The sequence below is a fragment of the Poromitra crassiceps genome (genome assembly GCF_964638095.1).
Source record: "Poromitra crassiceps genome assembly, chromosome: 3".
In the NCBI taxonomy this organism is placed as follows: domain Eukaryota; kingdom Metazoa; phylum Chordata; class Actinopteri; order Beryciformes; family Melamphaidae; genus Poromitra; species Poromitra crassiceps.
The window spans coordinates 31,846,378-31,871,636 of NC_139625.1; the positions used below are offsets into that span (position 1 = coordinate 31,846,378).

Here is a 25,259-nt window from a genome sequence, read left to right on the forward strand (position 1 = left end):
GATTGTTAGGGTTCTTAAGGTCAAGCCTTTCCAGCCAAAATAGTGGGTTAATTCCCACAAGATGATGCACCACTTTTCCTCTTCTCCCTACTTATACTCCCACCACTTACTCTGGAGGGATGATGCGCCACTTGTCCTCTTCCCCCTACTTATACTCCTCGCTGATGATGTCACAATTGCTCAAGTGACATATGATGACATCACTGATGACATCACAATTGCTCAAGTGACATCACTGATGACATCACAATCGTGACACATTGCCGCCACAGACCCCAATTTTAACTAAGAAGAAGAGAAGATTGACAGTCTAAAACGTGTTTATTTTTGCTACCCCCCCCCCCCCCACACACAAACACACACACACACCTAATTTTGGTTTTTATGTTTAGTTTTAGTTAACTATAATAGGTTAGGTTAGGTCCCACGGCCCCACTTGGGGCGCTTTCCCAGTGGTTTTTACCCCTTGCGGCCGTTCATGTGCGCTCAAGTTCCACTCCCGACATTTCTGCCAGCACTTGAACGCAGCACTTGGCTTGGCTAGGGGCGGGTAGGGGCTTTCGTGCAGGGAGTATGGCGGACGATGGAGACAGTTCGAGCGGACCAGTGGACACAAGTGGCGGGCAGGGGACAACAGATGATTCGGCAGACGGCCTTAGCCTAGGTGGCATGTTGCTGAACCTCAGTGTTGTGGTGGTGCTAGTGGCGGTGTGTTATGTGGTATATCGACGGTGGGGCAGACGGCTGGTTGGTGCTGACGCGGCCCAGGGCAGCGAGGCCTCGACACTTCCCAAGATGAGGAGACGTGATTTCACTCTGGAACAGCTGAGGGAATATGATGGACTCCAAAACCCCCGCATCCTGATGGCAGTCAACATGAAAGTATTCGATGTTACCAGCGGCAAAAAGTTTTATGGAAGAGGTAAGGGGCTTGGTGAACAGGTGACAGCTCGCAGATGAAGTAACACCTACCGCTAGTTAGCTAACATTGCTAAGTGGTTAAGTTAGCCCACTGTCCTAAACAACATTTGGGCGCAAACCGTTATGGTTAGCTTAGCTCGGCTTATGTGGCTTTGTCTGTTTTGTTGAATAGGGTGCTAGCTGACGTTCGCTAGCATGGCACAGGGATCACAGTGACATTGTTCACCCAGAAGTAGAAAACATTCGAGCATCTAACATTAATGTTAAGTCTGTGTTTATGATGTTCAGACTGAAAGTTGTTGGGCAGCATCCTACAGTTAGAAATGCAAGATGTCACCAGCTAGCCTACTGACGTTAGCTTGCTAGCTAGTTAGCTGCCAACATTGTTGACGTGCGTCCACTGGCTACACTGTCTGGCTGTCTAGACGCGCCACTTGTTTACAGCGACGGGACTCATCATGCCTGAACTTCACACTGCCCATTATGTTTAACGTTTATGTATTTGTGTAAGCTAATGTTAACGATAGCTTCACACAGAAAAGGAGGTGTTATTACAGTAACTCCCGTGGTCGTGGAGTTTTTTTCCCTCCGCAAATAGTCGTTACCAGCGCCTGGGGGAACAGACTAATCAGCAAATTCATAGAGATAACGTTACTTTTACACTTTTATAGCGTTCACTAGAGCGTTATGTTAAGCAGTAACATTATAAGTCATTGTTAGGCTAGGCAAGGCTAGTTTGCTTGCCAACATTTTCTCTTGAGTTGGCTGACCCTCCCATCAACTCATTACAGCCTATAATTATCATATTCCCACACAATTCCTTCCCACCGACACAGCAATCTCATGTGTCTGATCTACTATTAGGCACATTCAGGACCAAGCATGTTGGCCAGAATCTAGCCAGCTAACCAAATTATACCTTGATTTTTACACTTGCTTGTGTTTCTGACAACACACACTGACAAGGCTTGCTGTTTTCTATTGGCAGATGTAGGCCAAGTCAGAGCAAATCTAATCTTGCAAGGTTTGACGACTTGATAAGAGTCCTTTGCCTCATAGACTCTTGGACATGTGCACGTCACAAGTTTTGCTGTGTTTTATGTTGTATACAACTGGAACAAGACAAGCTGAAGTACCCTTGATTTTTCACATGCTGATCAGATGATGCACATGTGGAATATGACAACAGGAAACTGACTTTATCTGCTGGCTGCAGTTGCTGCTTCTCAATATTCATCAGCAGTTTTTAGTAGTTTACCAGCCAGCTTCGTTTTTAGAATACCATCACACTTAAAAAAAATATTTTGTGTTTTAACTATGACAGTGGGTGGTAGAGTAGACAGACTTGCAGTAATATGAACGCGGAAAACTGTTACAATCGCTCCTTTAATATTTCTTTGTATTTCCTGCAGATGGTCCTTATGGCATTTTCGCAGCCCGGGATGCTTCGAGGGGCCTGGCAACCTTCTGCCTGGAGAAAGACGCTCTAAGGGACGAATATGACGACTTGTCAGACCTCAATGCTGTACAGATGGAGAGCGTGAGGGAGTGGGAGATGCAGTTCATGGGTAGGGCCGGGGCGATTTCCTTCTGACGCCTGTAAAAGAATATTCTCAGTGAAAATGTTCCTCGGGTATTGATCCGGCTCGTATTTCACAGACACATCCACCATATTTATCATCTATGCCAGAATGCCTTTGCACCTCTGTCCTGTACTCTCATTCATTTAATTCAGATGATCCAAAACACAAGGAAGACCAAGGACAGACTTATTTTCAGACTCGCACTAAGCGCCTGATAAACCTCCACAAGAGTATCCGCTGCTCTTGTTTGTCAGCTCTCCATGCTGCAGAGTTACTACAGCATTATTACTCCTATCCCAATAGGACAATGTAATACACAGTGAGACCAATGTTCTATTTAAAGCTGCTAATGCCAGTAGGCAAACTAACATCTGTTGTTCAGCTGTTAACATTATGTGTTGGACAGAATCACACCATCTCCTCCAGCTTTGATTGAATTTAATCCATATGAAATGTTTATACTCTTCATTCAGCAAGAACACCGCCTCTCCTGGGAGAGAAAATTGGAATAAAAAAAAAACATCGTAGTTTGACTTAATTCCCAACAAACAAAGCAAAGGCTCAGTGTTGGGAAATGGTTATTTTAAGTATTCAATAAAGTATCCAAATAAGAAAAGGTTGTGTGTTGGAATAGATTACCAGGAATGAGTCTGGAAGACTGGATGTTAACACTTCCGGGTCTTATGTGGGATTTTCCTGGGTTAGGTCCTGGGTTCGATTCCCACCTCGGACGCTGTGAACGCTGAAGGAATGCGTGCCCGTCCGCACTCAAGTGCCCACCGCCCGGGTGGGGTCATCAAAAGGGCCTTTCTGTGTGGAGTTTGCATGTTCTCCCCGTGCCTCCCGGGGGTTTCCTTCATATAGGAACCCCCTTCACCAAAAACATGCAATATCCTGGTTGCTGATGTGGTGCCTCCTCTGGTCGTTAAGGGCGCCTGTTCGGAGGGAGGGGAACTCATTGGAATAGCGTGATCCTCCCACGTGCTATGTCCTTCCCCTGTCAGGTGAAAAGAAGCGGCTGGCTAACTGCCCATGTCTTGGAGGAAGCATGGAGCCAGTTTTCGGCTCTCCCCAGATCGGCAGAGGGTGGAGCAGCAACCAGGATAAATAAATTAAAATGAGCACTAATGGGGGATAAAAATCGGATAAAAAATCTGAAAAAAGAAAGGTCTGTGGTTAATAAAAGTTTATGAAACAGCGGATCTTTTAGCCCGATTTTTTTTTCTTCATATAAGTGGTTCTCATTTGTAAAGATTATCTTGCTGAACACAAAGTTTGCTGTTTCATAAACGTTTGTTAACCACATACCTTATTTCATGCATTTGACCGAAATTCCCATACAAAAATCCCATTGACTCTTACATGTAGGAACCAGGAAGTGCAGGGACTTCTGGGTAAGCCTACAAAAATACGGCATCCCTGCGGTACACTATGTGCACTAGAATCAACACTACTAGTATTTAATCCACCAGCCAATATTTCACAATGTAAAGGATTGTAAGTGAATGGCCCAAAATATCTTGTAACTTTAAATAGTATTCCAAAATGTGCTTTGCTTCTAAGCTAGTGTTTATTTCAAAACAGCGGGGGCCGGTTGCACCAACTGGTCTTAACTATGCCTGGTCGTAACTCCTACATCGGTCTTAGTTAAGACCAGTCTTTAGAGTGGATTTACGCCAGTTGCACCAACAGGGCTTACGTCTGGTCTTAACTACGCCGGTCGTAGCAATGCGCGTCCATGTGAATTGCTGGGGAATGCCCCCTGATTGGCCCAAAAATGTGCCACTGTGCCATATGGCCACTACTGTATGTGCGTCACTACACCCTCCCTCCTCCTGTGGAAGCTCCGGGGGGAAATGGCGGCGATTGAGTGCCAGGCAGTCTGAATGAAATTGAATGTAACGTTCCCAATTCTATGTATTAAATTAAAAAAAACGACCCTTAACATTTGGGAAGGCTATTTCCCAAACTAGTTCGTTATAATTGCACGTCATGCTTCGAAGGCGACTTGACGACGATGAGGACCGTGAGGACTCAATCACAGCAGGTCTCCGCTGATAGACTACCACGGAGATCTCTGTTACAGGCACAGGCACTTTACGCCTCCTCCTGACCAGGCGTAAGAGTTACGCCTGGGCTTAGTGAAAATAAGGTTTAAGCCCTCTTGGTGCAACCGGCGTAGCTGTTAGGTTGTAAAGTTATGTCTTAAGCCCTGTTGGTGCAACTGGCCCCAGGACTCCAGCCGGTCTGTGATGGTTGATACCAAAGGTTTGGTGAGTCCAGCTGTCTCTGGATGGAGGACAGCTCACTGCTGTTTGAGTGACATTTAGAATTTTATTCGTCTCTTCCTGTGGGTGGAGAGACATGACCAAACCTGATATCAGAGTTTCATTTGGTCAAATAGGGAGGATCTGTGATGTCTCAGTGGGAATTAAGTTGCCAAAAATCATGTCGGTATTTTTAGGCTGAATGGCAATACACAATATATATCGTTATTGTTCGTGTCTGTGCCTCGGCTTGCATATTGCGCTGATGTTCTAACTCTGTCAGTAATCACATGTAAATGGACTGTATTTAAAGAGCGCATTTTATATAGTCTATCGACTACCCAAAGCAATTTTACATGAATACCTCACACATTCACCCATTCACACACCGACGGCGTCTGCAGCCATGCAGGGCACTAGCTGCTCGTCGGGAGCAGAGAGCCAGCCTCGAACCGGGAACCTTCCGATTCCCAGGCGACAGCTCTACCTCCTGAGCTAATGCCGCCCACATGTGAAATAACTTTACACATTTTGATGGCACTGAATTGATCCATGAGAAGAAAGCGAGAGAGAGAGACTTCATTATGTCTCAGCTGCTGGAGGCTGGAGCCACTCTGCTCGCGCAACTTGCAAGTGTGTGTTTCAGGTAGGGTAGAAAAATGCAAACATGCATTTTACAACCCTCGTCGTGTTAGAATTCTGAAAACGTGAGCTTTTAAAGCCTAAATTAGGAAAGGCTCACGGAATGATGACATCATCGCATGTCCAGCAGGCAGCAGTGTTTGAGAAGTGAAACGCCATGCAGCCTGTGTGTAAAATGAACGATTGAACTGCTGCGCAGGCGGTCCTCCTTGCAGTCAATCACTGCAGTGTAGAGTAGCCTACATGTAGATATTCTGATTTATTTAGAGAACTAAATCAGATAGGCTACAGCACGATTTCCTTGCTATAGGCGCCCCAGTCGCCATACTTCACATCTGCTCTGTTCTGTAGGCCAGTGGTTCTCAAATGGGGTCTGGGGACCCCCAGGGGTCCGTGGCACTTTGCCAGGGGGTCCCCGAATAGTTTTCAGAAAAATAAAAATTTTCTCTGTGAAGTCCTCTCTGAGACATGCTTGTGAATTAGGGCTATACAAATAAACTTGACTTGACAAGTTCAGAAAATTACATAACTTAATGCAACCTTTAAAACCAGGAAAAGACAACACTTGCAATATCCAAAATCTAAGACAATGTCTCATATCACGATATCGATATAATATCAATATATTGCCCTGCCCTGAATGGGACTCTCTTCTAATCTCTACTGCAGTCCCATTTTGTGATGTAGGCTGATAAGACTTTCACATACAAATCCAGCCTAGTTCAGCTTTCGACATTGCATTACAAACACCTGACATATTGAGGGGGGTCTTCCATCATGTTCCCCACTGACAGCTAGGGTTGGGTACCGAAACCCAGTCCCACTATGGTACCGGTACCTTTACTACCGGTACCGAATTGCAACACAGATTTAGGTGCCTCATGTATTTGCAATGTCCGAGCTGCAGAGTGAAATATCCACCCTCCGGTGCCCTGAAACCAGCACCCCATGCACCTTCACTAACATCGTTTGGAGCGTGCCTCTTGAAATAAATAAAAAACTAAAATAAATCCACTTTAAATTATCTTGACATTTTAAAAAGTATCTGTTTAGTCATCGGTACTGTTTTTTTTGTGTGATAAACTTTTTATTGACAATTCATTCAATACAGGTGCATGACATTATTGATAGACATTAGCCAGGATGTATGAGCCCTCTTCCCACCCGCCCACTCATATCACCCACCCAATACCAATCAGAACATGTGATGAAAGACGTCATCTGTATTGTTTTAGCGCCAGTATCGGGAAAAGTAAGAAACCATACCCATCCCTACTGACACGCCCTCTTTCTTATCACTTCCAGAAAAATATGACTATGTGGGCAGGCTGCTGAAGCCCGGGGACGAGCCGTCGGAGTACACGGACGAGGAAGACGTCAAGGACCACCTAAAACACGACTGAGCGGCCCGTCACACCGACCAGAACCAGGAACCCAAACGGCCCCCCAAACCTCCACCTCCTACTCCGCCCTGCCGTTCTACCTGCCACCCTTCACCACTCCACCCCCACTCCCTCTCCTGAATCTGCCCGGTACGGTGGCTGTAGCTGTGGAAGAGCAGGGCCCAGACCTCCCTCCCTCTCTCTTCATCCTGAGAGATTCCCACCAACAGAAAACGATTGAGAAACTTGAGGCAGGGGGGCTTTTAACGATGGGAGGGGGGCGGGGGGTGTTGTGCTATTAGATGTATTTGTAAAGGAAACACAACTACAACATATTTAACTCTGGGTGGAGGCTGCTGGTCGAAGGGTCTGGGCAGTCCGAAACACATCGGTCACAGATGGTCAGTGGAGTGGGAAGGGGAAACGGATTTCTCTCTTTATTTGGTGTAGTCACCTCGCAACTGAACTGCTTCAGCTTCGGAAAGCTCGTCAATCAATTGTTTGTTTTTGTTTTTCCCCCGCCTGTAGAGAGGGCAGTGCTGTGGCCTAACCAAAGGCAACAGGAGGGGGCGTCGCATTTTCCTGTTTGTGTTTGTAGTGTATGCACTACTTAGTTTTCTTTGTTTGTCACCATGTGATTGTATTTGTTGAGTAGTGTAGTGGGAGGATGTGGGAGGGGTGGGGTAGAGGGAGGGGGCGGGGTAAAAGGTCCTTGCCATATGAAACCTATTTTGAATCACTTGACAGACAGAATCAGTGATTGGGAATACAAAGGGAAGGTCATAAGGCAGTTCTAATCAATCGACTCAATTGTTTACATGCCTCACAAGCCAGCTGCAAGTCTGTAGATTCCCCCGAAAATGGTCAAAAGTATTAATTGTGCCTTATTTTGTTTGTTGTATACAACTTAAAGTCCTGAGCGGTCTGAAAGAGAAGAGGCCGGGGGGAGGAGTCAGAGGCTGGGGGGGGGGGGGGGGGGGGGCGTTAGAGGCCGCTGGTTTCCAAGACTCGCTCCCCCTTATGTAAAGAAGGCACGCGTTTTGTCAGTCCTCCACACACAGACTGTAATATTTCCCCACTTCACTTTGTAAATAGACCGTAAGAAGTACTCAGTGTTACTGCCATATTTATGTAGTTGATGAAACTCCATATATATTGCTATGTCGTATTGGCCAAAACCCCCACATGGTTTGTGTTTTTCTTTTTTTCTTTTTTCTTTTCTTTCAGTTACGAACTTATTTTTAAACGTGGGTGAATTTCCAAACGGAGCGTTGCAAAGTGCTGCGGGGTGGGATCAGGATCTGTTAATGCGAATTTTTGGGAGAGATGTTGCTTATCCTGTAAATAAATCTCTCATTTTATTAAAGCATGTGCAACAAAGTGAGCTATGCCGAATTCCCACCACGTCATGTATTTAAATGTTGGGTGTGTGTGTGTGTGTGTGTGTGTGTGTGTGTTGCGCGACAGAGGCAGGAAGGGATTTGTTCATGCATAATAAATTGATTTGGTTAATAATTGAAGTCTGGCTTTTATTTACTTGCAGAATCAGCATAATTGGATCGGTCTAAAAAAGGTAATGTTGCATAGTTCAGTCAAATGTTAATAAGTTTCTGTCCTGCAGGATCGGTTTGCTACAAGCACAATATATGAATTCACAGTCAAGGTAGAGGCAGGGGTGGTGTAGGAAGTAAAAATTGGTTTTAAAAATAGATATAGCAGCTTACAGTACATCAGACTGATGATTCTTAAGTTACCACATCATTGTCAACTAAGTTTGATTTCTTTCAGTTACAATACTGCCGAGTACAGCTACAATACTTATAAAGGTAAAGTCCCACTGATTGTCGGACACCTGAGTGTGTGAAATTTGTTCTCCGCATATGACCCATCCCCTGGGGGAGCGGTGAGTGGCAGCAGTGCCGCGCTTGGGAATCAAATGGTGATCTAACCCCCCAATTCCAACCCTTTGATGCTGAGTGCCAAGCAGGGAGGCAAATGGGTCCCATTTTTATAGTCTTTGGTATGACTCGGCCGGGGATCGAACTCACAACCTCCCAGTCTCAGGGCGGACACTCAAACCACAAGGCCATTGAGCTGCCACTTATAGTAGAGCGGATAAGCACAATAATCGTGCACTTTTTGACAGAAATGTAAAATTTCACACACAGGGAATACCATAAGATTTATTTTAAGATTGGGAGGGAAGTCAGATTTGACCAAAATTCCAAGATGGCTGCCATTTCCCTGCATCTAATGTACAAATGTGCTTATAACAATTGTGCATTTCTTCAAAAAAGCACGAAATTTATCACATAGTGAGTGAATACCATAGGGTTTACTTTAAGATTGGGAGGGAAGTCAGATTTGACCTCAAATCCAAGATGGCCACCATTTCCCCGAGTCCAATGTACAAATGTGCTTATAAAAAGTGTGCACCTTTTCAGAGAAGCATGAGATTTCTCACATAGTGAATACCATAAGGTTTATTGTCAGATGTGGAGGGAAGGCGGATTTGGCCTCAAATCCAAGATGGCTGCCATTCCCCGGGTCTGATGTACAAATGTGCTTATAACACGTTTGTGCACTGCTTCAAAAAAGCATGACATTTCTCACATAGTGAGTGAATACCATAAGGTTTATTTTAAGATGTGGAGGGAAGTCAGATTTGGCCTCAAATCCAAGATGGCCGGCATCCCTCCCTAGTCTAATGTTCAAGTGTGCTCGTCATACCATGATAAAAGTTTCACAAATCTTCAAGTATTTCTTGGTGAGAGGGTAGGGTCCCCTTGGTAATCTAGAACAGATTTGAAGGGTATAAATCAGGGGCGGAACGACCCTATCAGCCCAGAGGGGGCGAAGCTCTTAGGGGGGCCCCATAAAAAAAAATTGAAGGCCAGGCCAGGCCACGAAGAAAGATTAGCCTTTTTTGCATGTTTGAATCTGTTTTAGACATATTTAGTGGAATATCTCATTTTAAACACACCAATGTTATTGTCTATTGATTGAATTCCTCTCACACTATCACAACTGACTTTATTAATGTAAAAAAAAAAAATCATACAACATTTACTGGACAGACTACTTTGTGCAAATGTGTGAGGGAACTATTGTCAGATGTTTACTGGCACCCATATGAACTTGTGGCAAACAAACCAAATATATTGCAATTTTAAATAGTTTTTTTTTTATCTTGAGACTTTTAAGGTTTAAGATTTGAATTTATGAACTCGAGTAGCCAAGAGGAGGGAAACGCCACCTATGCATTCTACTCACTCATTTATGTGAGATAACATTATATAGCCTAATACAACGTAGTAAGTGGTATTAATCAGATTACTAGTTTTTTATTAAGAGAAACAAATGAAGAAAATATTAAGGTTACACTGTAAATATATATCTGCTGTATATAATTCAGCCAGCCAACTGCGCAGAAATAACCATAGATAAATTAGAAATAGAAATAATAAATTAAAATATGTGCCTTATACTACAATATAACAACATTGGAAACCTATTCTTATTTTTTATTTAGGAAAAATAAGAAATATGTAAAGATATGTGCATCATTTTTCCAATAGGATGGATTATAGCTATAATCCAGCCTATTGGAAAAATGATGCACATATTTTTACACATTTCTTATTGTAGTAGGCTATAGCCTACTACAATATGTATTGATTATAGGCTAGGGCTAGGCTACTATAATATATATATATAGTGTATATATATATATGTATATTATATTATATAGTATTATACTATATATATACTATACTATAATATAGGCTACTAGGCATCTCGCCTGCCCTATTGGCGTGCGCGCGCGGGTGTGTGTGTTCCTCACTAAATGTTATTGCATCAGTGATGTCACAATGCCTCCTTGTGTGTGTGCCCCATTATGATATCACTGATGACATAATCAGTGTTTGCCCCCCTATGACATCATCACTGATCAGTCTTGTCACAATGCCTCCGTGTGTGCGTGTGTGTGTGTGTGTGTGTGTGACATCACTGATCAGTCTTGTCATGCCTCCCGTGTGTGTGTGTGTGTGTGCGCCCTTATGGCATCACTTTTGACATCACATCGTTAGCTAATTAGCCTAATTAAAAAATACAGCTCCATCAGTGCCCTTTACACAGCCTGAAGGTTTCAGCCCGATCGCACGTAAAACGGCATAGCTGTGGCCGAACACAGAACTTGAGACAAACATTGCCCACATACTAAATTTTATATAGCCTATAGATAACAACAATATAGAAAGAACAAAAATAAGAATAGGCCTATGTAAAATGTGCAAATATGTGAAAGAATATGTTGGTGGGTGTGGTAGTGGAGTAGTTTGCATGTAACTCAATGACTTAGGCTACTAGGTGATGATATATTGCAAACATATACATTCTAGCACTGCATTGCCATTAGATACAGTGGTATAATACTGTGGTACCATGTTGAGTGTCATTGGAGGCTAAAAATAAATCGCCCTGTCATGTCTGTGATAAAACTGTCCAGTCAGTGAAGCTTAGCTCAGCAGCGCCGCCTCAGGCAGGACCTAGTACTGCATTGCATGCTCTTTCATTTCCCCAGCCGGAGTTCAGCTGCTCGACCTCCTCGGCTCCACAACACCGACATCTTGACTTGACTCTCCAAAGCTCCCAATCTTTCCCTGGAGCGGATCCTGCAGCTTCACTGAGGCATCCACACTAGCCTACTTTGAGCATTTGATCTGGTGAGTGAAGAAGAAGCACCCCCCCTCCATTAAATACAATCCACTGTTCACAAATACAATGCAGAGCAGAGATGCGGACAAAAAGCTGAGCTGATCTACAAGTTGCATCCATTCCTCCACCACAGATTGCTTTCTTAGTTCTCCCCCTGAATCAGAAGAATGGCAGAGCATCTCTCCCAGAGTGAGCTTGACTATCCGTTCAAACTACTGGAGTATTTCAACGGCTTCAGAGTATCAAAGGTAAAATTTACTTAATTAGCATGACAATTAAGTAGGGGTGGGACCATATATCCTTCTTTCACGATATGCGTTCACGATTCGATACAACAACTACGATATTATGTTGCCATAAACAAAAGTTCAATGATAAAAAAAAGTGCAGAATTATGTTTATTTTTCGGTTCAGTCTTTTTTTTATTAGCCTACTTCATGTTCTCATTTAACCAATTTAATTGGGCTAATATTAGGTGTGATGTTACCGTGCTAGCGGGCGCTTCTTGCTCATACTGAGTATTATCACCCGGCTAACGTCAAAGCATTTCCCATCAAACAATATCAAACAATCGTGCCCAGGGCCGTAGCAAGGGTTCCGAAATAGGGGAGGTCCAGCAAGTTTTTTTTCCCCCTTTTTAAGCCATATTTAGAGTAATATATCATTTTAAATCAACATTAGGATTATACTGTTGTGATGTCATTATTCAGTATATTCTCTTTCATGTCACCACCTGCTCAGCTCTCCTGTCAACATAATTGTAACTAACAAACACAAACTGTTTTAGCCAAATTCATATCAAAATGACACCTACAAACACAAGTACACAACCCAAGCCGTACACAACACACAAAGTTACTTAGACAGACTAGACACTTACTTTCTTGGTTGTTGCTAAAAAATCTGTCAGTGTGTGTCACTCACTGTCTGTCGTTCACTCGCTCACTGTCTCGCAGCTCGCTCACCTTCAATTATCTCGCCAGGCAGACAGACAGTCATCACTCACCACCATGCTGCTGCTCTCTCAGAATCAAGTTACCGCGGACGCGGCGTCAGATGACTTCCTGCCTGACCTGCCTTTCGTTTCAAAATAAAAGCGATCCCGTGTTTTTCATGCTTTTCCTGTTTTCCATGCAGATTGTTTTATTGTTTTACAATCTTCGTTCTCAGGACACTCTACAATTTTCTGTTCCCAAAGTCCGAACTGAATTGGGGAAGAAAGCTTTTAGGTTCTCTGCACCCACCGCATGGAACAGTCTGCAGTCTGATCTTAAACTTAATAGCTTAGTAACCTTAAATGGTTTTAAGGCTATGGTAAAATCTCTTGAGAACAGGCTGTCTGTATGCAAATGTTTTATTTGATCATTTTAATGTTTTTCAATTGTATGTGTTTATGTGTTTGTTTGTTTGTTTGTTTGTTGTAACTTTGTGTTGCTGCTGTTTCTTGGCCAGGTCTCTCTTGTAAAAGAGATCTTTGATCTCAATGGGACAAACCTGGTTAAATAAAGGCTAAAAAAAAATAAAATAAAAAAAAAAATCTCTGAAATATTAAAAAAATCTCTGAAATATTAGGGGAGATCCGGACCTCCCCGTACTCATAGCTAGCTACGGCCCTGATCGTGCCGCTCTCACGTCTAGGTATAAAAAGCAACCCTTACCTGAGCCAAACACGTGAAGTGAAGATGCTATCCGATGCCCAACATCCTCTTCTTTTAAATACATATAGTGGCCTCTTCCAAATTGTTGCATAACATCCACTTTTCTGTCTTTGAAAAACCGAAAATGATTCATCTGGAGCAACCCAGAACAATGACTCACTTTACTCACTGTATACTTACTAATGCCCCCCACACTTCCGGAATGGTATTGCACCTACATTTTCGGGGTTTTTTCACCTACATTTGCGATAATGCTCAGTATGAGCGAGAAGCACCCGGCTAGCGGGGTAAGGTGTGATGTAAAACAAAACCGAAACTTTCAATAGGCCTACCTAATTTTATGAGAGTTTTTAAGTAAAATTAGTTTGTCATCAATCTAGACAGCAGAAATGTGTGTCACGGTATTAAAATATATTCATATGATCATGTAGATCATGATATGATTCCACTGAAATATGATAAATAATAATTTTGAATTATCGTCCAGCCCACTACCCCCACAGTATTGTCACATTTTTCTATTGTGATATGTTGAATTTCAATATATTGTCTTGTCCCATCCCTACAATCAGTAGAGCAATCTGGAGATGCTGATTTGCCTTCTTTTACAGGTGATATTTTCGGCCTGTGAGCTGGGCGTGTTTGACCTCCTGTTGAAAGCTCAGAAGCCCCTGAGCGCAGTGTGTGTGGCAGGGGAGCTGGGCACCAGCGTAGACGGGATGGAGAGGCTGCTGGACGTCCTGGTGGGCATCGAGATCCTGGAGGTGGAGACGATCGATGGCACAGGTGAAGTCCAGAAAACATGTTCAACTTAACACATTCACTGCCAGCCGTTTTTTTTTTACTGTAGGTAGGTTCTGCCAGAGGGTTTTTTTGAGGATTCTGGCTCATCTTTCAAGACCCGAGGATTCTTTTCTGCTAAGATTTTGTGAACACACAATATCTCAAAAGAACTAATAGAATGTGTGCTTTCTCTGTCTAAAAGAGTTAGTTTGTAGAGTTAGTAGTTATGTAAGCATTAGCAGTTGAATACAGCATGGTTTCAGCGTCTGGAAATTTATTCTGAGATAAACGGCTTTTTGTAAAATTCGATAGAACAGTCACTTTAACCATTCATTTTTGGCATCAGTAAGACGTCAGACATCTAAACAATAGTTTTGAACAGTAATTTCCTCCATAACAGCAGGAAACCCCCCTCTGCTTCCAACTCCTCCCTCCGTGGGCGTTCTCCTCCGCCCTCCTTGGCTCTGCAGCGGGTCTGTGACAAACGAGTTGCTGCTGATGGCTGCTGCCTGGCAGTCTGGATGGGGCTCGCTGGATGGGTTTCGCTCGTTTCTTGGCGGTCCGGTTGAGAGCTCTGATGAAGCTCTTGCGATTCTGGGCTTATTTATGGTGCGTGTTTCAAAGTGTGCATCCAGTCTATTCTTGGAACCCCCCACCGTTGCCACCGCTGTGCGTCAGCGCGAAAGTGAAAGCGTTTTCGCCATCCATTTTACTGTATGAGAACGGCTTCCTCGCGCTTTTCCCTCCAGTTTTGGCTCGCCTCTTTCTACTGTGGAGAGACATGTCGCCACTCAGTGGGTCGGTAAAATAGATTATACACATTCAATACCTCCAATATTGGTATAGGAGACGTAAAAGGGTTAGATCAACGTCCCACCGTCAAAAAAAAAAAAACGATTTTTTTGACGTAAAAACACGTCATTGGCAGTGAACGTGTTAAACTACTAAATGTCTGAGTCAAAGCACCAACCAGCCAGGCAATAATTCAATATTATCATTTAGTTTTTCAATTGAATCATATGATGAAACTAGAGGGCACTCGGTAGAGTGCATACTTTCGCCACGGCATGTTACGTGAATCCGTTTGGAACTTAGCCACCTTTTTGTGATTGGCCACGACCATTGCCATGCCCCCTTTTGGCCAATGGGCATGGAAAGTTAATTAGTTCGTCCTTGGCCTGTGATCAGCCTTTCTAGTACAAAGTTTTGTGGTGTTATGTGAATCTTAGGCTCCTTTCTGTGACTGGACACGCCCATTACAGCGGCCCATTTTGGCCAGTGTTGGAAAGTTAATCACTTCTAAATTGGCCCATGACCAACCTTTCTGCCAAATGTCATGCAAATCCGTTCATAACATTTTGAGATATTCTGCTGACAGACAGACAGACAGACAGACAGACAGTCAGACAGACAGACAGACAGACGAGTAAAAAAACATTAATCTCCAGCCAACTCTGTTGTGGCAGTGGTAATGTTGATATTGCGTTATTGTTTTGATGCACAATTCTGTTGTCTAAAGAGGCAATTTTTATTATATGCTGCAATATTTGTGTCTGCATGTGTCACTGCTGCTGCTGACATATTTCAAGTCATTTACAGTGAACGTGTTGTGCTGTAGCAGCTGCCTACAGCAGTACAGTGAACGTGTTGTGCTGTAGCAGCTGTCTACAGCAGCACAGTGAACGTGTTGTGCTGTAGCAGCTGCCTACAGCAGCACAGTGAACGTGTTGTGCTGTAGCAGCTGTCTACAGCAGCACAGTGAAAGTGTTGTGCTGTAGCAGCTGCCTACAGCAGCACAGTGAATGTGTTGTGCTGTAGCAGCTGTCTACAGCAGCACAGTGAAAGTGTTGTGCTGTAGCAGCTGTCTACAGCAGCACAGTGAACGTGTTGTGCTGTAGCAGCTGTCTACAGCAGCACAGTGAAAGTGTTGTGCTGTAGCAGCTGCCTACAGCAGTACAGTGAAAGTGTTGTGCTGTAGCAGCTGTCTACAGCAGCACAGTGAAAGTGTTGTGCTGTGCTGTAGCAGCTGTCTACAGCAGCACCGATGTGGCCAACCTTTACCTGGCCAAAGGCAGTGCCAAGTCTCTCCACGACATGATCATCTACCAGTCCCAGACCATCTACCCACTGTGGAACAACATGGTGGACGCTGTCAGGTTTGGGCTTTCAAAAGTGCTATATAAGTTCAATTTATTATTATTATTATTATTATTATTATTATTATTATTATTATGATGATGATGATGATGACTATTATTATGATGATGATGATGATGATTATTATTATGATTATTATGATTATGATTATGATTATGATTATGATTATGATTATTATTATTATTAATAATAATAATAATAATAATAATAATAATAAATAGGAAATCAAAAGAGAAAGAGTACACAGATGTTTTCTATCGCACTGGATCTGATGTGACCATCCTTATGTCCTATTGAACAAGGCTGAGCAGCAGCATAGAAACCTGTTAGAGGAAGAGTGAGAGTGGGTTTGTTTTGGGGTTATGAAGTGGTCACCAACCATTATAGATAGATGGCACTTCCAGGAGGCTGAACACTAAACCAGAGTGATTTAAAGAGAGAGTGGCACCAACGGAGGGCCGCAATGCTTGATAGTCACGTGACTCACGTTCACGTATCTATAGTGTGTGCAGGGGAATAGATCCAGGAATTATGTTTGAATGCATAAAATAATGCTGATAATATACAATTTGATTCTTTAAACTTCTTACCCTTTCAAAGTACTACAGAGCTGCTTAATCCAGAACCTTACTTCTGGGAACTATTACGAGGTAAAAAAAAATCCATTGGAGTGAATAGAGATGATGCAACTCTTATATCTCTATGACTCTGCAGTAAACTAAAGAGGCAGAAATAATCTCATTGGTTGAGTTGGGAGCGTACCTATGTTCCCCGGCTCCTATATTCCCCGGGTCCTATGTTCCCCGTTTTTGTGGGACCGGGGAACATAGAACCCTTCCTAACCTCCCCCAGACCCTAACCCAAAACCTAACCTCTCCCACCCCTCACGCCTAAACCTAAGGTCGGCATTGCGGGTGGTCGGCATAGCGGATAGACACCCCAAATGTTACGGAGAGTGTTAAAAACGGGGAACATAGGACCCGGGGAACATAGGACCCGGGGAACATAGGGATGACCCCGTTGAGTTAAACCTCAGTGGGTGCCAAAACCAAAGACACCGTTTTTCTGGCTATTAACATCAGACTGAAGCCCAGTGAAAGAGATAAGAGAGGAGGAAGCTAATAGTATCTGCTGCTAACTCAAACCTACTGTATATATCCATGCTAAGTTAGCTAGTTAGCCTAGCTTACCTTCCAAGTTCAAACTAAGTAGTAGCAACCTCCAGCTTGGAAAGATGAAGCAACGTGGAAGTGGCAAAAACCGCAGTTCCTCAAATGGACACTTGAGGCTGGCTCCAAAAGCAAGTAAATCCCAATAGACCAATTTTAAAATGCCTAACTTTAAATTACAGCAGAAATAAACATGTTTACAGCCTGGTACAAAATTCTTTTTTTGGTCTCTAGAGCCAAATTCACCGTTGATGAGAACTGTTTTTATATAACTCACCCATTTATACAGTTTATAGTGCAAAAATAAGTCTGATTGTATTGAAGTCAATGGGAAAATGACTACTCACTTGATTTCTTCCCTCAGTAAACACGCCCCTTATTGAGTTTATGGTCTCAGTCGCTATAGTTTCAAGTTGTCTTCAATACAGTATGGTGTGCATTTGGTAAATTATGGCCCCATTTAAAGTCAAATAGATGATAAAGCAGACTATGTGGATAGAGATTGATAACTGAGTCTAAACAGTAGCTGACAGTCACTTTCCACAACACAGGGATGGCAAGAATCAAAATGAGAAGACGTTTGGCCTCCCAGCTGAGGACATTTTCCAAGCTATTTACAGGTTGGTGTTGATTCTCTTGTTTCAGAGACACAATTATATAGTTATTATTCAGCTGGACTACATTGTGTGTGAGTGTTTGGATGAACTTTGCCCCTCAGATCAGAAGAGGAGATGCTGAAGTTCATGGGTCTGATGAACTCGTCCTGGGTGCTGGACGGATACGGCATTGTGACGGCGTTCAACCTCTCCGGCTTCAACTCCATCGTGGATCTGGGAGGTAAAGTCCAAATGGAGCTGCTGGCAGGACCACTCACAGGAGCCACTTTGTGTCAATCAGTGGATGTTCTGATCCGATCCTGTCTCAGCGAGTGGCTGTTTGTGTTTCCCAGGATGCTCCGGGGCTCTGGCTCGGGAGATGGCGAAGGCGTATGCATCCTCCTCCGTCACAGTGTTCGACCTTCCTCAAGTGGTGGAGATAGCTCAGAAGCATTTCTCTGAAGATGGCGATAGTATTGGATTTCAGGCTGGTCAGTGTTTCACTGTCATACACACACACACACACACACACACACACACACACACACACACACACACACACACACACACACACACACACACACACAGGCACACACACACAATCTCTCAGATCATGTTTTACATGTATCAACGAATTGAATACATTAACTTATTGGACAATATCTGCTTCATTACAAACCACTTTCCTTTGGCTGAAATGAAATATAATATATATATATAACTGTAAATATGCATGAAGAGAACAAAATGGCAATACAACTGTTAATTTGGTCATGAATATGCATTTTAGACAATACAATTATTTAATTTTATTTACGCAGTGGTGAATACAGTGAAAGTGTATTATTTAAAATATGTATATGGTTCCACCACTTGAAGTTTCTTGTTTGAAAATGAACAAATGACATCTTAAAAGCTATAAAACAAATATGTACACACAGAATGTATTCTTATAGACTTGTATACCCTTGTTTTCCATGCAGGAGATTTCTTTAGTGGTGAAATCCCTCGTGCTGACCTGTACGTTCTGGCAAGAATCATCCATGACTGGAATGAAGAGAAGTGCCTGAAACTGCTGAAGAAAATCTATGACAGCTGTCAACCAGGTGACTTTATGTGTATGTAAATATATCTACCCAGCAAGCAAGGACGGACCCGGACGAATGGAGAGAGCCCAATCGGGGCCAGCTCAAGTCATATCACGACGAGTCAGATCTGGCCCAGATTATCACTGTATAATCACTATCCAACTAATTTCACTCAACAGTCACCACTGAAATATCCATGAGGATAACTAAATGGTTGCAATCAATCACGTATTTCTCAGCCTGGGCTATTTATTTATCCAAAATCCGAGTGATCAGCACTTGCATGTGGACAATCTGCGCTGATTAACAAACTGTTTATTCGTGGAGGTGGGACTATGAGGAGATGAATTGCGGGGGAATCCTGCAATTGTCTCACTTGCATATCTTGATGCCAGATTGTTTTGAAAGAGAGAAAATACACTGCGAGGCGTAAACTATACATTTGAGTTGGAAGTTGGAATGTAGGTGGCGTTAATGTGGCATCAATGTGTTTCGGGGTTCTTCTTACACAGATTGTAGACGGTTACACTGTGATGTCCGATCCACAAAGACTTGACGCGTTTAACGTTATTTAACGTTTTAAATATAAAACAAGTTTCTGCCATAATCCTACGGTATAGGCTATATCCGTGTCTCGTATAGCCTGCGTGTGCAGGAGCACTGGGTAAACAAACATTATAGGCTGGTGGTGACACTTGTAAATTTTGAGGGAACCCTCAATGATTCTTCGAGATTAAGGTTTGAATTAAATTAGCTTTCATTTTTATTAAAACCGTCCCGACTCCATGGATGTTATACTGGTATAAAAAGAACAAGCGGTCCATGTTTTGAAACGGTACGCTATATTACTCCAATGTACAGCAGATTATTTCAGTGAACAGATACTGTAGTGGTAGAATAGCCATCTCGTAAATTGTAGATCCTGAGTTCAAATCCCACTCAGGGTAGTATTATATTTTTTGAAAATAGCATAAATTGTTAAAGGGATACACCACTTTTTTGGAAGTTTAGCTCATTTGCCACATCCCCCCCACATAACCAAGATACACCATGCCTTACCGGCACTGTCCTCTCAGTTTACAGTGAGTTAGAGTTGTGAAGTTAGTAATTATCGCCATAGAATGGAGGCTAATGGTACAGCTGTTAAAAATCTGCCAAAACACACATCTCACGGCGCCAAAATACATGTTGTGCTTCGGGTACTCGCTACACGATGAAATGTTAATCCAAAATGCACATAATCTGTCTTTTTGGAAGGAAAAGAGGTTGGCGGCCATGTTTGGAAAGTAGTGCCGGCTACCTCTTTTCCAGGTATGCTTACAGGTATGCTTTTACCTCTACACTACCCATCAGCATCATCTATGATCAGCATCCCTTCCATGCTTCCCACAAATGATGTCATTGATGATGTCACTATTGACATGACTGTCAACAGTTATTGCTTGAGTGACATCACTGATGAACATCAATTGTTTGAGTGACATCACTGATGACATCATCACTGATGACATCACCACTGTTGACATTGCTATTGTTGACTGTCACTGATGACATCACAATTGTTTGAGTTACATCACTTCTTCTTCTTCTAATGGCTTTCTGGCAGACTGGATGCCTTGCAGCACATTGCTGCCTCTCACAGTTGGATGGTCTCACTCTAGACCTGGTTCTTCTTTCAAGTTTCCAGTGTTTCTCACACCTCCTCAATCTTGGCTGTTGTTAACCAAGTTGTTTTAGCTGCCTAAACATAACTGTTATGGTTTCATAAAGGTGGCGTCCGTTGGTGTCGACAAATAATGAGTAAGGGTATCCAGTGTGTTAAGAAGTGACGGTTAAGAAGTGACGCCAAGGGTTGTGACAAAACGGCGGCATCTGACACCCTGGATGAGACCGTGTTTGTGTGTGACTCCAGAATTAGAATTGACCATGCATTCTCAATTCTGTTCATGAATGGCCCTGATACACTCAATACTCAGTATAGTCAGAGAGTGTGTGTGTGTGTGTGTGTGTGTGTGTGTGTGTGCGTGTGTGCGTGTGTGTGTGTGTGTGTATGCGTGTGTGTGTGTGCGTGCATGCGTGTGTGGTGGCAGGTGGAGGGGTCCTACTAGTGGAAGCTCTGCTGTTTGAGAGCAGGCGTGGTCCGGTCCTGGCTCAGCTCTTCTCCCTGAACATGTTGGTCCAGACGTCGGGCTGCGAGCAGACGGCCTCTCAGTACTGCAGCCTCCTCAGCAGGGCCGGCTTCGGCACCATGCAGGTCTGCAGGACGGGCAAGTCCTACGATGCCATCCTGGCACGACGATGAGCTCTGGCTGGGGCAGCGAGCAGGATGTCGGTCCGAAAAGTTCCTCTGTGGGTCTGGAAAATAAGTCAATTTCCTCCAAACTTTTTGCAATTGGACGAAAGCTGTGGAAACCTTGGAAAAAAACTGTGGAAAAAAGGGAAAAAACTGTTGTTCAGTCCCGAATTTACATTAGTTGTAAACACTGGTGTTATTTTGGATGTTGTGATCCGGGTTCGATCGATAGAGGGTTTTCATGGCTTTGTGGGCTAAGCTTACTGATAGTTGATATTTTGACTTTTGAAAACCTTTAACACATTGAATGCCAGCCATGTTTTCATTCCTGTAGGTAAGTTGTGCCAGGGGTGTTTTTGACGATTCTGGCTCATTTTAGAACAGCCGAGGATTCTTTTCTGTTAAGAATTCATGAACACCAATCATCTAAAAATAACTAATAGAATGTGTGCTTTCTCTGTCTAAAAGAGTTAGTTTGCAGAGTTAGTAGTTATGTAGATATTAGCCGTTGAGTACAGCATGGTTTCAGCGTCTGGAAATTTATTCAGAGATAAATGGCTTTTTGTGAAACAGTCACTTTAACCATTCATTTTTGGCATCAGTAAGACCGTCAGACATTCTAAACAATAGTTTTGAACAGTAATTTCCTCCATAACAACAGGAAACACCCCTCTCATTCAAACTCCTCCCTCCGTGTGTCTTCTCCTCCTTCCTCCTGGCTCTAACAGCGGGCGTGTCAGAAGCGCGTTGCTGCTGCCTGCCTGCCTGTCTGCCTGTCGGGCAAGACGAGTCTGAAATGGATTACTGTAAAATCGCGTCGCCATTTCCTTGAATGGCTTGCTCCCGCGGTGTGTGTGTGTGTGTGTGTGTGTGTGTGTGTGTGTGTGTGTGTGTGTGTTCGCGCGTTGCTCCGCGACTCTGGGGGGAAGGGATCTCTGTCCGTTCTGTGTGTGTGTCTCGCTTCTGACTGTAAAATCGCCAAGCCATTTCCGCGGGAGGCGGCTGCTTTGGTGGCTTTTGGGTCCCGTGGCTGTGGCTTCTCTCGGTCTCTGTCGCCACTTAGTGGTCGGTAAAATAGATTACACACATGCTCTTGCTCCAAATAGTTATCTCGAAGATGTAAAAGGGGTTGATTGATGTCCCACCGTCAAAAAAAAAAAATGTTTATGTAAGACGAGTTAGCTCGTCCTTGGCACTTAAGCGCTGGATTATGTAAGACGAGTTAGGTCGTCTATGGCACTTAATTTAAATGTCACATTTATAGGCCGCCCCCCCCAAAAAACAACAACAAAACAAAACAGAATGTTACTCTTATGCAGTTGAAAAAGCATCTGAAACTGCATTTAGATCATCATGGGACTCTTCACTGAAACCCAGTATAATAACACTATAGCCTACTCCTACTACTACTACTACTACTACTACTACTACTACTACTACTACTACTACTACTACTACTATTATTGTGCTTGCTGGTAGGCAAGCACAATCCTTGGAATCTCTCGTACTTCTCCTTTATTTATATTTTCTCGTTCCCAAAAGTTATGCTCTCCATTTCTCCTAGTTTTCACACTACATAGACATGTGAGATGTCAAAATGTGCGGCTCATTGAGGAATCGTGCAAATTTGCATTGCTAAGAGTTTCGCTGCACGGTTTTCACGATATTCACGATAACGTGCAATTCCCCCCCCCCCCCCCCATTCACTTGAATGGGGTTTCGAAATCGTTGGCATTAAATTAGCTCTAGCTCAGAAACCACAAGACCTGCCACTACCAAACTTCGTAGGTAGGTTCACAGTCACCTTTTACTATGTGCGGGAAAGTTACACTAGTTGACCAGATGGTGGCACTATAACAGCCCTCTTTACGTTTTGGTCCATAACTTGAACCGTAGCGTCTGCAATCAAACTTCTTTTTTCCCTGGATTCCTTGGGTCATTCTGCATCTGCTGATATAGGCCCCGCCCATTTCCGTGTAACTAGATTTTCCGCCATTTATTATTATTATTGTTGTTATTATTATTATTAGGGGTCCAAGCATGTAGTGCGTGGAACCCTATTGTAATTGTTCTGTTTATTATGATTATTGTTATTATTATTATTATTATTAATCCCCTAAAACAGTATGTACCTCAGAAACTATAAGGCCCCAGAGTAGCCAAACTTTGCACATAGGTTGGAACTGCGGCTAACTGTGATCTGTAGTTAAGAAGAAAAATATCTAAGCCACGAGGCGCTCCGACCAAAGTCTTGAAATTCTGCCAAGAAAAAAAGCATGGAAGTTTGGCTCTGAAACCCCAACCCTGTGTGTGTGTGTGTGTGTGTGTGTGTGTGTGTGTGTGTGTGTGTGTGTGTGTGTGTGTCTGTGTCTGTGTGTGTCTGTGTGTGTCTGTGTGTGTGTAGGAGTCTTGCACACTGTGTTCCCAGCCTCCATCCTCTGACAAGTTCCACCCCCCCCCCCTATGATATAAAACATTGTGAGGATGAGTGGATCTTTCCTTCATCTTTAGGAGAGTGGTCGTTTTTCTGGCTGCATGTGTCATTGATGAGGTTTGAATGCCAAACACATCAACAAATACAAATAGTTATTTATGAATCAGCGTATCTGTGATGGCCTTGTTTGATCTGTTTGAACATTCCACTAACAGCATAGCCTGGGTAAACCCAGCCCCCACGTGACCTGCTCTCAGACCTGTTCTCCTTGTGACTAGTGAGCAGGGTCTGTCTGAGAGCAGGTCACTGGGGGCTGGGTTTACCCAGGCTACTAGCAGCATGCTAGCCTGGTTAAAACCATTCGGATCCAATGTGAGTTCACAGTTCCGGATTTTTTATTTTGTCCATATTAATGCAATGCAAATGTAAACATGCAAGCTTGGTGTACAGTATGTTGTGTTACTGTATAGCCTGTTTTGTACGGTTGTTGTTTTTCATGGCAATTTATCCAAATTGACTGCTGAAATAATTTGAATTATTGAATTTGAATCATTGAATTAATGATCAATCAAATGTTATTAATAGACTGCAATAGACACAACACAATAAAGAAAATCATAATAATTAATAGTAATAATCAAAGTAATAAAAAAATAGTAATAATAATAATAATAAATGAATAAAATACGATGGAATAAAATGGATAAAATGAAATTGAACTAATGCATAAAGTTGGGAGCATAGTGAAAATGAAACCAATTGTAAAGCATTTCGATAGATGACCAGTAGTCTTGGGGCAAGATAATCTTCTATGTATTCTTTATACTATGTAGATATCCTAGGGTGTGTGTGTGTGTGTGTGTGTGTGTGTGTGTGTGTGTGTGTGTGTGTGTGTGTGTGTGTGTGTGTGTGTGTGTGTGTGTGTGTGTGTGTGTGTGTGTGTGTGTGTGTGTGTGTGTGTGTGTGGCTTTATGTTGGTTGTCTTGCTAGATTGGATTGTTATTGCTGGACTGCAGACTTCTTTCGTTTAGTGTTTGTAAAGGACTGTACAGACAGAGTATGTCATTCATGTAACTTTAATAATGTAACTGCTAATTCCTTGTAAATGTCATCAGTCTGACCGAAACCATTAATAATAAAAAAGAAACTGAAAAGTATTGACTGAAAAAAAACCTGCATATTGGTTGATTACAGGAAAATGGAGATTGAAATGTCAAAAAAAAAATCCTTCCTCATATTTCTAGTGTTCTCTCCCTATTTGCCTGCAAAAAGAAAGGTAGATGAGGGGGTGGTCAGCGGGACAGGCGCATCATCCTCACTTAGGAAATAATAGTTTTTATTATTTACAATTTATTGGCGCTCAATGGCTCAAACCAGAGCCGTATAATAGAAGAGTTCCGACATCTCCATTCACTCCAATGGACCAGTTTTTTTCCAGGAAGTAGAAAGTGGAACTCTTCAGTAAAAAAAGCAGCACTGTCGAGTTGCATCAAAATAGACAGTGTTGTACTTTGAAAGGGTTTTTCATCCCTTGAAATGAATCAAATTGTACATTATCAGCTTTATT

The 25,259-nt window shown here is 42.9% G+C and overlaps 2 protein-coding genes across 2 annotated transcripts; both read left to right on the top strand.

Annotated features, from left to right (window-relative positions):
• The first annotated feature begins 536 nt into the window (after positions 1-536).
• pgrmc2 (progesterone receptor membrane component 2) lies at positions 537-7,454 on the top strand. Its single transcript, XM_083634093.1, has 3 exons — positions 537-922; positions 2,334-2,489; positions 6,719-7,454. The coding sequence occupies exons 1-3, from the start codon at positions 574-576 to the stop codon at positions 6,814-6,816; spliced, it is 603 nt and encodes a 200-aa protein (XP_083490219.1). The 5' UTR covers positions 537-573; the 3' UTR covers positions 6,817-7,454.
• Positions 7,455-11,681: 4,227 nt separating this feature from the next.
• Positions 11,682-21,267, top strand: asmt2 (acetylserotonin O-methyltransferase 2; the record flags this gene model as incomplete). Its single annotated transcript, XM_083632853.1, has 8 exons — positions 11,682-11,762; positions 13,784-13,958; positions 15,979-16,111; positions 17,833-17,901; positions 18,000-18,118; positions 18,231-18,368; positions 18,861-18,983; positions 21,056-21,267. 8 exons carry the CDS (start codon positions 11,682-11,684, stop codon positions 21,265-21,267), a joined length of 1,050 nt encoding a protein of 349 aa, XP_083488979.1.
• Between the last annotated feature and the right edge of the window lie 3,992 nt (positions 21,268-25,259).

What these genes read in the sequence shown, in the direction of transcription:
- pgrmc2 (XM_083634093.1), top strand. Translation starts at nt 574, where the DNA reads ATGGCGGACGATGGAGACAGTTCGAGCGGACCAGTGGACACAAGTGGC. An exon ending in CAAAAAGTTTTATGGAAGAG is followed by an intron (nt 923 to 2,333) that starts GTAAGGGGCTTG and finishes TATTTCCTGCAG; the next exon opens with ATGGTCCTTATGGCATTTTC. An exon ending in GTGGGAGATGCAGTTCATGG is followed by an intron (nt 2,490 to 6,718) that starts GTAGGGCCGGGG and finishes TATCACTTCCAG; the next exon opens with AAAAATATGACTATGTGGGC.